Below are 15,766 nucleotides of genomic sequence, written 5' to 3' on the forward strand. Positions count from 1 at the left end.
AAATAAAATAATATAGTCCTGCATTTCTCTGTCTCCAGTGGATGCGCTATCAAAGTAATAATTGCGATACTTAGAATGTTACTGTTGTGACAATCGCTAAATACAGACTCGAAGTTATAGGAGTTTTATGAAATTATATACAGCTCTCCTTGAGTGTGTTTATACTTTTCAAATGATAATGACTACGAACGTGTACAGGAAAATGAAATGAAGTGATGTTAATGTAAAATATCGGGACATATAAAATGCTATCTATTCATTTATAATTAATAATTTTGAGAAATTTTATCACATAATTTCCCTTCTTGAGGTATGACATTGTTAATGATTTTTATGTAAGTGTAACTCCAGTAAGCACCTTTTCATTAAAAGAACCTGTTGGATTATTCACCTCCTTCAAAAATGTTCTGTTGGCAACGAAACCGACAGCAACTTAAAAAATATATGAAAATATAACATTTATATTTAATTGTACATCAAGTGATAAAATAAATGGTTACTATTTTCTTTCGTTGAATTTTGGGTAATTACTCTTTCCTGTCTTTATCGGATATAGACTTATGTTCTTCTAAATAACCACGCTATTTATCAATTTACTTTCGGGCCGTTGTAATGTCCATTTTTAAAGTGTGTTTCTCTGTACATATATACTTTCTACTTAACACTATCATTACCGTCAGATCTTAATAACTTTCAAAACGATAAAATAATCTCAAAAGGATACTTTTCTTTCTTTCTTTCTTTCTTTTTTTTTTTTTTTTTTTTTACTTCGTATAGCTATTACAGGATGAACATTGTTGATCTCAACGAAGATATTTTTATCAGTGTATGTCAAAATATAACAAAAGAATATCATACCTAATACTACAAACAATATATACTTAATACTACTCAAGACTACAAACATACTCAATGGGTGATATCAATAAAAATAAGTAACTACTCCTGAGAAGTCCTGCTCGAGAATCGGAGTAACTACACTTGGAGTAATCTCCTCCCTCATTTCGTATCAATAAAACAAGCCACTACTCAGGTCTAGTCTGCTCCAGATTTATGAACGTTTACTCGCGTTTCCTCTGCACGTAGCACTGAGTCGTATCAATAAAAAAGTGATTACTTATTTCTCCCATTCATCGCGCAGTCATTTCGTTGTTTTTAACCTATGGCGTAGTATCTTAAAAGCCATGAAACGGGCAAGTAGCAACGATAGCTTCAATCAAAGTGCATTTGTGGATATTGTAAAAGAGTTTCCAGTGGTACTTTCAAAGTCACAGCTACCAGAAAGTAAACGAAGGAAAGCCAAAACTTTGAAGGTAATTACAGTGAAATGCAACGAAATATCAAATACATCTACGACTGAGACACAAATTCAAAAGAGAATCTTTAATATTCGAGCGAGAATAAAACAAAAATAAAAAGAAGAAAAAATAATAATAAAACGGGAAAGAAGAAAGTAATACTCAAACCATAGGAATGAACCTATTTGAGCTGATGGATGTTGATTGGAATCCAGCAATATCAAGATTAACACGACAAGCGCATATCACGTGTTGTCCAAGGTCTTTGTAGATTGTTTGGCTTTAAGAACGAAATCAGACACTTGGCTCCTTTGTTTTCTTTTTAAAAAAGTCCAGCCACCCACGTCATAAATCACGTCCATCTGATTGCGTTTTCCACACCATACGTGTCCCCTTTCCTCTTGACATAAACAAAATACATTCTCATGTATACACCCTTTCTATCAACGTTGAGTTGAGTTGATTATTAGTTTAACGTCCTTTTCAGTAGCGTGCCTATATGAGACAGGACCCACTGGTTAAAGTGGAATACAAACCACATGAGCTCCTGCCGGGAATCGAACGCGGGTCTCCTATGCCAAAGGCATGTACGCTAACCGCTTAGCCACGAAATAGCTCTTCCTATTAACGTATTACTCTCCAAAATACTAGGTTTCTTTAATGCCACTTGTGTATAGTCAAGTGCTCCGATAGCACCCGGAAATGTATATTGTTCTTGCCACTCTGCCTTTGCTATTTGTATATTACGCACACTTCCGGAAACAATCCATTTTCAGGTAGTCATAGACAGTACTTTGAGCCACACCAGAATCCCCTGACATTCCGACCTGGAATCCCGGATCACTCACGTAACGCAAGAAAACCAAGGACACCGATTTCTCTGTAAATTTGGGAGTGGGAGGGCATTCAGATGCAGAAGGTATATATATCAGGATTTTAAGACAAATTGCACTCTAATTATGCCAAATATTGTATATTCATAAATACAATAGGGGGTCCACATGAGCTTTGGAGGGCTCGGGCCCCCACAGGATCGGCGCCCTTGAAGAAAACCCGCATCTTTTCATCATTACGTAGTCCACCACCCCGAATTTCGGTTGATTCTCCTTAAAAAATGTTGTGCTAATCACTACATTTTCTTTCATAAACTTATAATGCTTTTTGTAATCTCCATTTCCAACATTTCTATGCAGTTTATAAGTTTTTCTACGTAGTAAAACAATCATATACTCTGTCATATTTCGCACGGAGTCACCTATTTAGCTTGCTCCACAAATTTGGAGAAGTTACTAGCATCACAGAGGAGTCTTTGATTTTTATTGATATCAAACGCGGAGTAGTTACTCGGCTCGAGAATAGAGGTGTGGTTACTTCAAAAGGGTGGGGCTTCTCCGAGGTCAGCCGAGACGACTAGTGCTCAGTTCTCTTTTTATTGATACCAATGCGAGTAACTACTTCAAAATTGGACGTAATGAGTAACTTCTCCGCTTTATTGATATCACCCAATGAAATATTTTCTAGCAGAACAATACGTCTTCAAAATACGACACCTATTGAGAACACTAGTCCTGCAGATAATATTCCAGGTCTCCCTCAGAAACAAATAAAATTGTCTCAATATCAAAACAACATAGAAAGCTATCTAAAGATTGTTTTATTTAAAAATATGAAAAATAGGGGAAAAAAGCTCGTACTTACCCTGAAATTCCTTTCTAGCAGCACTAACACTTGTAACTATATTAGCTACATGACCCAGAACTGTTGCAAACAACAATAGTCCAAATAGTAGTTGAATGATCACAAATAAATATTCTCCTTTGCTTCTAGGTCTCGGAAGATCACCTATAGTAGTTAGGGCTAAAGTACACCAATAATAACTTTGTAAGTATTGTTTCACTACATCAGTATTTTCAATCTCTCCAAACACCCAGTTCTTACTACCAAACCCGTCGTTCTTGTAAATGATGTGAAAGAGGCATCCGTTCCAGTGGAAGATGACCAACAAGTAGTGGATGAGACTTGTGGACCGAAAAAGATTCGGGTAATTCGTATGCCGCTCAGTCCTATCCATAAACGCCCAAAAACGATATATTTTCACGAGTCGAAAGGAACGCAGAATGGAGTTGAAACCGATACTCAGATAAAGGAAATCAAGTGGAAGTAAACACAAACAATCGATGTAGAATGTTGTTGAGTTCATGTAATGTTGCCGTAATTTTGTCGAGTCCGTTTGCAAAACACCGTCTTCTAAATATCCTGTTCTAAAATGAAAAGCAATATCTACCACGTACAGGAAGTCTGCCAAGTAATCTAAACAAAACCAGACAACTATCGTTTCCCCGTTAATCTCCTGAAAAGCGAATCTATAAATAATAACCCAAAAATTATATAAGAAAGCAAGTGAAACAACCATGGACCAATAGTAACAAAGGCGTCCCGCAGGGTCAAAAACGAATGACCACTTGCAGCCGCTCCTATCCGAACTGCTTGTACTAGTTTCCCATTTATCCACTTTGAGTCGCCACCGAATGTCACGGCGTCGAGCCTCACGGGCCCGCCTGGAAATATCCAGCTCGGAAGCGACGTGCGCTCGATTAATATAGGCAGCCGATAGGGAGTCTCTCGAGAATCGCTTACGGCTACTGACTCCCAGCCGGCTGCTGACAATGTCCAGAAGACTTTGCTTCGACACAGATTTCCCTCGAACACTCTCAGTACTCTTGCCGATGTAGACCGGGCTGGAACTATTTATTCGAGTACCTGAGGAACTCAGCCTCTCGCCGATCATCCGGCACTGTGTTGTGATAATACCTGAAAAACAAAACAAAACATTTATTTAGAACTGTTGAAAAATACAGCAGCAAACATACAGTAATTTAAAGAATCCATCACTTTTTGCAGAAATTTGTGTGTAAATGATTTATAAAATTCTTGCTTCAAAGTAGTATAGAAAATAATGTAGAATAAATGATTTGAAGAATCAAAGAACCCATGGAATGAGAGAAATTGGGCTTTCTTTGTACTTTTACTACACACAGACAGCAGTATATTATGTTTAAAACTTTCCTGTCAGAGGCGTTAGCCCTACAAGAATTAATAATCATGTAAATGACGCTGAAAATTGTATTACTAATAGCATATTAAAACTTCATAAATGTAGAAAGAGTTGAGAAAATATGTATCTTTGAAAAGACGAATGAATTGGTCGATTTCGAAAGCAATATAAGCAATAGGTCGATTTAAAATCAAGGCAAACATGGAACGTGTCGCTTACATATTTAGTATACGCTTTGTACGTGAAGTTCTAACCATGAAGCCTAAGAAAATAAAGCTTTGGATAAACTGAAAAGAAGGTAAGAGGATAATAAAAAGCAAGATCTTTGAGAGGTAGGTAATAACAATCCAATGCATTAGACTTACTACACGATACAATCCAATTGACATATTTTCTTTCTGCAGCAGTTAAATTTGGAATTCCTTAAACTGTAAAATAAGTTTTTTTATTTTTTAATTATACAAATTATTTTATCCTTTTCTTTGAAGACTTCATAATACGAAGTTATGCAAAGCAGTGATATGCTTCAAAACATGGAAACAAATAATCACAGTGAAAAACATGAAGAAGAAAAGATCTAAACAAGAAAGATATATCATTGATTCAATATAAACTTAAAAATTAAAATATTGTGTAATTAAATATTTAGAATAGCTATAAACATAGTCAACATTTTAGTGTAACAAAAGAAGAAGAAAAATGAATAAAATACAATTTATGCTTATTCAGCACTTTCAAACTTTCGCCGAGATGATTACAGAAAAAAGATCTCCTCCAGTTCCTTACCAGAGGGTAGCGTTCCCAAAACTGATCCAACGTTTCCTCTTTGTACTGCCATACTGATGCGTTGCAGTAGAAAAAGGTTGCTCTAGCGTCTCCTGACGGTAAATAAATGCGGTGTCCGACTTCTTTTATAAAGTTAAGGCCTTCGGGACCCCAGGAACCACCTGATTCGACAGCTATAGTGACAAAATGATATTTGTGAAGTAAATTGCTGTACTTCTTGCGTTTTTCTGTTTCACGGCGAGCAGCCACGTTGCCAGCTTGTGCTGAAGAATATGTAGATTTGATGGGGCGAAGGTATCGGGACAAGTAAAATCCCATAGAAGTGCTTTTCCTTTCTTCCACGGTATTAGAGTCATACCATCTGGCCTCTTACCGTCTGCACGACTGCATCCCAACGGTTCGCGTATAGAAAGAACGCCTGCTGAAATTAGTGCCCTCATGATAATGTCGTTGACGCTGGAGTGACGTGAATGTCTGCCCTCACTATTGACACAGGAGAGTCCGTGAAGGCCCTTCTTGTTTACGACACTTCTACAGGCAGGACATCTGTTTTGCTCGCTAACATCTGCTCCCAAACGCAGTGCACTGGCAATTCAAAAACTGTTATTGGGAAGATGCAATTCTAAAGAAGGTGATGGGATAGCATGGAGCCAAGCGCCTGCTTCAGGAGATGATGTAGCTAGGAGTCTGGCCTTGTCTTCTGGGTTATCGGATGTCTGAAGTAGAGAAGAAAAGTGATGATTTATAAGGGGATCGTCCCAAGAGGATTGTAATCCTGTCTTATCAAGATCTGATCCCACGATAAATGACCACTTAGAAATGCTGTCGTTGACATCCGAATCCATTACAAGGCCAGACAGATAAGATCTTGTTGGAGAATGGTCTCGTTCAATGCGCCATAGAATGAAGACAGAAAGCATGAAATAGCCAGGTCCACGGCGCAGCGAATGCCGAAACCTCCGTGGTTAATAGGGAGGGATGCCTGCAACCAAGAGTTATTCTTGAATGAGCAATTCAAGATATATTCTAGACCGGTTTTTAAGGTGTTGTCATAGCATTCCAGAAGATCAGCATCCCGCGAAGATGGAGCACAGCGAAGAAAGTATAGCACACTTGGCATGGACAATGAGGCGCGTAGTAGGTAAAAGGCAGAATGTGCTGAAATCAAGGAAAGACGTGTGAAGAAGAATTCTAATTTAGAAATTTTGACTTTTAATATTGTTCGTCTTGCCTCATTAGATAATGCTGCTCCTAGTAATCTGGCGTTATCTGTCGAAATTCTTTTAATCCCAGGCGCGGCTTCGTTAAACAGCTTGAAGAGGTTATTACCCTGCTCATTGGAGACTCCGAGAAAGCTGACCTCACATTTGGAGAAATTCATTTGCAATCCGATCTCCTTAGCCCCTCTACGGATCATTTCTAATGTCTCTAGTACTGCATCCTTGTCTCCAGCTATAGTCCCGTCATCCAAATACCATATGTTCATTTCCGTATTGATACTGTTAACTATGGATTGTAAAGTTAGTGCGAACAAACCAGGGCCAAGAGGGTCGCCTTGTTGTACGCCACGCTGAGAGAGGATTATTTCGTCTCCTAAGTTGCTCGGTTGCGAGTAACACTGATGGATGTATCGATAAATTGACGGAAAACTTTTTTTTTTACCTGTATGAGCATAAAAGCACGATTCAACTCGTTAAATGCATTTCTAAAGTCTATCTTCAGAAACACTTTCTACTGATGGTGTGGAAAAGAGTAGTACATACGAGCAGCGTGAACTGCTGCTTCTGCTCCAGGTGGAACGTATACTCCCAGTTGGTGTGGGGATAGAAAATGTGTTAGATGTTCTCTAATTCTATGGCAAATGATTTTGGCTGACAATCTCCTCCACACATTGCCTACTGCGATGGGACGAATGTCGCCACTTTTCTTCCTCAAAGCTATTAGTGATGCTCCAAAGAAAATAGGTCTAATTTCCGTGGACACATCACCCAAAATAATCAAGTGGAGAAAATCACAGATGGCGTTAGTCAGGTGGTCTTTAGCTTTGCAGTCTTGAGATAGTAGGAGGTCCTTTAATATTGAAGGACGGAGACTGTCCGTACCTCCTGATGACTCGGAAGGAAAGGATTTAAGTGCCTTCGTAAACTCGTCAGCTGATACTCTAGGCGCTACAATACTGGGCTCAATGAGATCGGGAGGTTCAAAAGGGTGGCTGTGAGCCGGATGTTTCTCTTTTAATGCTTCTAATACAGTTCCATTCGGAGAAGCTACATCTTCTGAGATGAGAAGCCGTACTACACTGCGGACATCGCCGTCTACTAATTTATTCTCGACACTCTTCATGTTAAAAGTGGAATTTGCTGGTCGTCGAGCTTTGAAGGATTTTTACTGTGGTTAGGAAGGGCTTCGCAGCGAGAATCAGACCAACTTTTCACTCTTTGTTTAACCCATCATGTTAAATTATTCACTTTGTCAGCTTTTGATGCTACGCACAGTGTTACATAAGGAAAAAAAGAAGAGATCCATCCAAGCTTCTCAGTTGTTTGTATGTACTATCTGTTGCAATACCTTGCACAGAGAGTCTGCCACTAGCCTCTCGAGGTACCCTGCGTAACATTGGAGTAGAAGACTTTAATCTTGCTAGAAGCTTATTGCATTTGGAGATCGACATCTTTCTTGGGTACTCGACATTATCAGTGGATGATTGCGACTTCCGTGAAAGCGAGCATGATTTGGTATTATTGATATCACAATGGCGCCTGCTATTCTGAATTGCTAGGCCTTTTAAACTAACACATAATTTGTTACAAAGCTTACAGGTAGTCTCATTAGGCCTGTTTGAAAATTCAATGCTCTTGTTTAAAGCGGTATCATTTTGGGTTTGATTTTTTGGCTAAATTTTGATCCTGATGCGTTGCTTACATGGGAGATATCAGCATTTATGGACCTGCAGTTTTTATTGATGTCATCACTAATAATAGGTAAAGAATTATTGATATCGTTAGAAGAATCCCGATCATCTTCCATAGTTATTATAAAATTTTAAATATATAATAAGTTATATAAATGAGATCAAAGAAGTAAAACAATACACTTCTAATAGTCCCAAATTTCAAAATATGTGGACACTTCATATTCGCCTTTTAATTCGTCCTACGTTTATGTCCTTAAGGCTAAGATAGAAAAGCCACAAAATTATGAAAACAGAGATAACTGTGACATCTACTGACTGATTAGGCTCCTCTCTGTTCTCCATGGTGGTTATATGAAAGACGTGGAATAAGCAGCGATGTTATTCAAATCATGTAACAACTAGTTCTATGATTAGTATAGCAATTTAACTTAGTATTAATATTATTACTATTTCATTATTAATAGTAATAATGGTGGGTTATGTACCAGAACATGAAGCGTTGCAAGACTGTATGTCGTGTCTCTCAATTGCCTCCATTGACGTCCAAACAAGAACAACATTCCAAAAAAGAGTTGTTGAGTGTATGGTGCGATCTTCAAGGTATAATTCATTGGAAGGTCCTTGAACCTAATCAAGCCATTATTGCGACCTTCTACTGCCAGCAGCTAAGTAGGATGCAAAAATCACTGCGGTTCAAGCAGACAGATTTTGTCAATCGCCAAAGGGTTATCATTCAACAGAACGCTAAGCCACATACTGCTGCGATGACACATCAGAAATTACTGGACTTCTGTTGGGTAGTTTTACCTTACCAGTCCTATTTCCCTGACTTATCACCTACAGACTTCCACTTTTTCGCGTTTTGCAAACCTCCTTCTCAGGAAAGAACTTTGCTAATGTGGAGGCTGTAAAAATTACCTTACGTGAGTTCTTCAACTCTAAACATGCGAAGTTTTATTGCGTAGCATTCATCTTTTACTGGATAGGTAGTAAGAGGACAATAATCATGCTGGTGATTATACACAGTTCTAGGTGAGTTACATTTTGTGTTATTCGTATTTCCATATGCACACCAAACACAGATAAAACTCTTGCAGGTACCCAATAGTTACAAATGTCAAAAATATTTTTAATCAATTAACTCGATGACCCAAAAATGTCAAAAATATTTTTAAACAATTCACTTGGTTACTTAAAACCATTTGAAACAAAAGGGTTTTGGGTCAACTGTGTAAAACGTTGTGAAGCAACATGAAAGAAACCTGCATACCATAATTCAATCAAATTGGTCCGCTTGGGAGCGCTCTAACTGTGTTGAAACGATCGAAGTGTTCCCACTATTAATTTCTTAATAAAGAAGTAAGAAATGACATGTTTTTCTGCAGAGCATAATGTCAATTACCTTAATATCTGAGCGTGTTAAGGCGTTATCCTACTGATCCGTGGCTCAATGGTTCGAATTGTCTCAATTCCTTTTAGAGTTGTTTTTCTTAATGGTCTGTATGTATCGATTAACTAATCCCCTCGGTTCAAATAGTAAACTATTCGGTTAAATGAGTGAAGATGAACTAGCCAAGTGGTATTCGATTGCAATAAAAGAGAACTCAATGTGTTACATATTGACGAAACAAATTGGTTACTAGCAACCGAATTTTGGCTACTTTAATACTGCAAATTTTATCAGTGTATCATCACTTCCGTTATCTCGATCACTTCTTGGCAGCGAAGAACTCCCTAATGATCGGACAGTTCAACGTGCGATTGAGGACTTCTTCGCATGCGGTAGCTCTGGAGTACTTTGACAAAATGTATTAAAGTTTTCATCATTTTGGCTTTTGAAAGTAAGGGAGGTCAGTCAGAAGTTTCAAATGCACCTAACGAACAAATTACTGCTTGGCGTCTTTCATAAACATAGGTTTTCAATTTTCTTACTCTTACGTTTACATGTATTACTAGCTATTAACCGTTATCAAAATGACTAGAAAATTATTTCACAACAAATACTGAGATATCAAAATGTTACATCTTTAATGCTCAAAATTTTTTAAATAATATGTAATAAGGTATTATGAAAATATCAATTCACCTTTTAAACCCACTTTTATTAAAGATACGAATGAAAAATGCGAACTACTAAAGAAATTCTTAGTTACATGCTACAAATGTAATGGCAAAGTAAGTACTATTATTTATAGGGAATGAAAAATAGCAAAACAATATACTTGTACTTGTCACAGATATGAACATAATGAGAGATATGAAGTGTGTGCGTGTATAGTTGGCACAACCAAGATATTGAAACATATGATTAGTGTTCTCTTAAAAACTCCCTTGTGCGAGTTGGAATTTATTGGAGTTCCAAACATAGCTACTAAAGCCGCCTTCAATTACTTTTTCCCAACTCGAGATTTAAATAAATGTATTTTTCGCACCCAAAAACGGTAAGTTAACTTCATTTCGTAAAATTCTCAAAGCTTATAATGCCCTTCACCTCTTCATCAAATAAGTTTTCCTAATCTACTTTCAAATGCTGACTTTTTCAAACATGCTACATTATTTTCTCGCACGCTTAAATAGTAGGTATCCCATTTTATATAAAACGTTAGCCAGGAATTCAAATAATCACTCGCCCACTCCCCCGGGGCGAGTGGCTCATCGGTGCGGGCGAGTATTTAATACCATACCGAAGGTAAGTAAATGATTTCTATTGTGGGTTGTGGGCTAGTAGCTTTTCTCTTGGGCGAGTAAAATTTTGTTGCTTATTTGCATCCCTGTGTAAGACCATCCAAAGAATAAAACGAAACGAGTTACCTTTCAGATTTTCGACAATATTTTTTTCTTTCTACTTCTTACGATATTCATCTGCTCTCTGAAATACAAGTGTGATGATAGTATTCAATATCATGGGGTTCCAATGAAGATATTGGTAACGCTTTCATTTAAATCGTTCCATTTACATTTTCCGATCGAGCTCTATCTAACTAACTAAACTAACTAACTCTATGGCCTATGGAACCCGGAGGTTCAGTGCCGCGTTCACAAAAGCTCTCCACTGACTTCTATCCTTAGCTAATTGCATCCAGTTTCTACTTTGTATTCCTATCTCTGCGAGATCCATCTTAATATTGTCCTCCCATCTGCGCCTAGGTCTTCCTAATGGTCGTTTTCCTATGGGTCTACCAGTCAAGACTTTGAAAGCGTTTCTACTTTCTTCCATTCTAGCTACATGACCTGCCCACCTAAGCCTCCTAGGCTTGACGACCCTAACAATGTTGGGTAAACCGTATAAACTATGTAGTTCCTCGTTATGAAGCTTCCGCCATTCCCCATTCTCGTTCCTCTTGGGTCCGAATATTCTTCTCAGGATCCTGTTCTCAAATACTTTCAGTCCATGTTCTTCCCTCAGAGTAAGCGACCATGTTTCACAACCATACAGAACAACAGGCATGATTATCGTTTTATATATTTTAAGCTTCAAATTCCTCGACAGAATTCGCGACGACAAGAGATTTTGAACCGAATAGTAACACGAATTCCCTGCTTTTAGTCGACATTTAATTTCTTCGTGAATATGATTTTCGTCTGTTAATATTGATCCTAAATATTTGAAAGTATCCACTTTATCAAAAGTATTATTTAATATTTTAACGCCTCCACAATTTGCCGTATTACGGTCCCGACGCACTTCCATGTATTTAGTTTTCTCTGCATTTACTTCTAAACCCATGTCCCTGCAAGCGTTTAATAAGATCTCTGCATTTATTTCTACTGTTCTCCTATCATCCCCTATTAAATTTACATCATCAGCATACGCCATAACCTGGTGAATGCCGTTCAACTCTAGGCCCTGGTTGCTATCTTTGATTTTCCTTATGGCGTATTCCAGCACAAAGTTAAATAATAATGGCGACAACGCATCTCCTTGTTTCAGGCCATTTTCGACGTGGAAGCTCGTGGACAAAAATTTTCCTACCCGGACTTTACTTTGGGATTCACTTAAACATATCTTAATTAATCTAATTAGCTTTCTCGGTATTCCAAGTTCTGTAAGAACGTTGTATAATGTTTCTCTCCTAACGGAGTCGTAAGCCTTTCTAAAATCAATAAATAGTTGATGTACCGGGGTATTGTATTCCCACTTCTTTTCGAGTATTTGGCGAATGGTAAATATTTGGTCGATAGTTGATCGATTCCGTCTAAATCCGCACTGATAATCTCCAATAATTTCATCTGCGTATGGAGTCAATCTTGCTAACAGAATATTTGAAAGGATTTTATAGGATGTTGACAGAAGAGAAATGCCTCGATAATTATTACAGTCAGTTTTGTCGCCTTTCTTGTGAATTGGAACAATGATTGATTCTTTCCACTCTTGTGGCAATTCTTCCTTGTTCCAGATAAGGAGAATGAGTTTGTGTATCTTGTTCCACAATTTTTCGCCTCCAGCTAAAATTAACTCAGCCGGAATTTCATCTACACCCGGAGATTTGTGTTTCTTCAATTTCTTTATAGCGGCTTCCACTTCTATTCGATTGGGTTCTGGAATATACGGTTCTGCGGTGTGTATCTCCTTTTCTCCACGCACATTAGTTTTTGGCTGCGTGTTCAGCAAATCGTCAAAGAAATCTTTCCATCTATTTAAGAGGCTATCCGTATCGGTGAGAACTGTTCCGTCAGATTTCTTTAATATATAAGCACGAGGTTGATAGCCTTTCTTAAATTCGCTGATCCCCTTATACATGTCCCGAATATTTTTATTTTTACTATTATCTTCAAGTTCCTTAATTTTAGCTTTCAAAAAATCCCGTTTCTTTGTTCTAAAAGTTTTGGAAGTTTCCCGCCTGGTATCTGCGAAATTTAAATTGTTGCATCGAAATTAATACCAAACTCTCTAGCACAAATTCCGCTAGCGCAAATTGCCGCTTTGTAACCAATAAAAGAAATTTGAAACAACACTCCAAGTTAATTTGATCTAAAAATTTAATCTTGGTCAATGAACGAAGTTGTACTGTATAACAAAGTTGAGGTAAAACGAACCCGATTCTGTTAAAATATCGTTCAATTTTTAATTTATTTATAGACTTGAGTTATTAACTAGCTGAAATGGTCGTTCTTTGCACGGGAAGAATAGGTTTGTTGAAAGTGTTTGAAAGTGTATTGATAGAAATTTCATAATGCACCTTCTCATCCCCTATGCCGATGGGGTGGAACTTGTACTTAAATAACATAGGGAGTGTCACTCTCCATCCAAGCGACAACTATGGATATCGATCGTTTCCTATTATTTTTACACTCTTCACCACACCCCTTTTCCTTATGCCGATTGGGGATGAATTTCGACTTAAACAGAATCGAGAGTGTTAGTCTTCATCTCAGCTCCCCAACGACTATGCGTTGCGTAAGTAAAACTTACTAACATCAGTTGTTTTTGTTTATTTTTACATCATTTCCTTACCCTCACCCTTTCTCATCTTCCAGAACGATAACATGATAAAACCTAAGTTAGGCCATGTTTTTCTTATGTATGTTTTACTTATGTGTATAATCAAATTCGATGCAGAAGTCTAGAAGCTAGCCATCAAGAATTCTTACATCTCATTTTCCTCGCCCCTTAAAATGGAAATTTTCAAAAGCTGGAACACGAGTCCTCTTCTTTTTAATGAGGATTTTATATAGTTTATATAGTGAGGAGTTTCATCTTCTTAAATTGACGGACTCAATTTTTCGCATATCCCAGCCCCGCCAAGTGAACTTTGTGGTGGACAAACACCGTGTGCGTGGGTTTTCTCGGGGTTCTCCCGTTTCCTCCCACTTTCTTCATTCCACCATTTCATCATCACTGTCTCCTTTAGCCTAACCGGCATAATCGTGAGACGTAAAACTCAAAGACTTCATTTTATTTTTTTTTCAAGTTTTCCCATTAATTATGATGCTCCTTTCGCACCTTAGGATGTGCATTTTAATCAAAGAAACATGATCAAATCCCAGTTCGAAGTAGTTGATAGCTATATCCCAAGCCTCGTTTGAAAAAGTTTAGCCCTTTTCATGTGATTTGATCACAAACAAGATCAGATTCTGCGACCATTTAACTAAGGCAGTGGTTTCCAATTACTTCAGTTGTGGTCCCTTTTTATTTTTAACACAAGGTATGGATTCCACTCTTTAACTTTTCGTATCTGCGTAGAAGTAGTAGTTGAGAGGTTATGTCATACTAATAGTATGACATACAATTTATACTGGAATCTAAATGTCAGGGGATATGAACAGTTTCTAGGCCTAACAAAGTCATAAACTAGAGTTTTTAGTTTTTTAAAATGTCCTTGATAGATGACTGTTTCTCCTTGACAGAGTCGCGTTTTAATGAAAACGTTACAAATGAAGTAGAATGTTTTTAAAAAATCCAATTTTATTATGGACTTTCTTTCTTTCTTTTTAAATAGGCCAGATAGTTGCGAGCCGGATAGACGATAGTCTACTGTACTTGGCTTTTGGAAATAGTGCTAACAGCAATCTTGGTAGATTAATTTAGTAATAGAATCAGTATTCGACCCATATTTTAATCCAAAATAACTCGTGCGGTGCAAAATGAAATGACAATTATCCTGGAGATATGCAAGAATATAAGATGCTTATGAGCTGGAGTTTATCTCCCTGTCCTATTTGATTGGGTTGAGCAAAATTAATGTAGTAATTCCGATACACTTACTTTGACGCATACCACTGGCTATAAAGCATACTGGCTGTGTGCCTTGTTAATATCACTCGAAAGCTTATATTTAACAGTTTGTAGATATATACTTTGTATCTACATAGGATATATGTGTGCATTCACCCATTTTCATGCCTGAGAGAATAAAAACCCAAAACAGGATTTTCACAAAATCTATCTCAGCGTAATTACTTAAATTCGGTTAAAAAGGAACGCAACCATTAATAAAAATGAGAGTTAAGTTTAGGTAATATCAGCAAACATGCAACGGAAGATTGGTTCCGAAACTTCTCTCGTGGCGACTTACGCTTGGAGGATAAGAAAAATCACTAATGTCGTACGATTTTTGGAGATAACGAATTAAAGATAATTCGCGAATCAGGTCTTCGGAAAGTGACACGAGTGATTTCAGAGAAATTAAGTGTTGATTAGGCAGTAGCATGACATTTGGAGAAACTAGAAAAGGCAAAAAGACGGACATACTGACCGAGAACCAAAGAAATCAACGCTTTGAATATGCTCTACACTGCTGCTACTTCTGCGCTGCGAAAGCAATCCATTTTTCGAATATATTCACACAGGTAATCAAAACTAAATCTTGTACGGCAATCGGTACATTCTATCAATCTTTGGACGAAGTCATACCTGACAGACCTTCATGTGGGATTACTATATTTTCAAATATAAAACACGGGGCAATTTCGAACAAATGATTTTTGTGGTACACGTACCTGTATTTCTTGCAACCTTTAATTTTCTTTTCTTTCTTAGATGCGATACTACTACAGTAATCTGTATGTTATATGTCTGTCCACTGAACATTTAACAAAATTCTGTAAGTATTTTTGAGCCTACATTTACAATTCAGGCACAGTTATAACCAATGTTCAAAAAATTTTCTTTTGCCCTAGGCACCAGTTCTGGGAAACAAGTGTCATGATAATACAAATCTAATTTGGTATATTTGCCTACATGTTTCTATATGAGACATGGACCTACAGATT

At 37.4% G+C, this 15,766-nt stretch overlaps 1 protein-coding gene across 5 annotated transcripts in view; it reads right to left on the reverse strand.

Moving 5' to 3' along the window:
- LOC145693390 (cyclic nucleotide-gated channel alpha-3-like) overlaps positions 1 to 15,766 on the reverse strand; it is a 369,908-nt gene that overhangs the window by 295,759 nt on the left and 58,383 nt on the right. For all 5 annotated transcript variants that reach the window (XM_081769343.1, XM_081769342.1, XM_081769341.1 and 2 more), the window contains one exon: positions 2,997 to 4,109. In XM_081769343.1, the coding sequence (XP_081625469.1) occupies positions 2,997 to 4,109 (1,113 nt within the window). The remainder of the gene's footprint in view (positions 1 to 2,996; positions 4,110 to 15,766) is intronic.

Source organism: Thermobia domestica, chromosome 8, assembly GCF_964235325.1.
Source record: "Thermobia domestica chromosome 8, izTheDome1.hap1.1, whole genome shotgun sequence".
NCBI classification, from domain to species: domain Eukaryota; kingdom Metazoa; phylum Arthropoda; class Insecta; order Zygentoma; family Lepismatidae; genus Thermobia; species Thermobia domestica.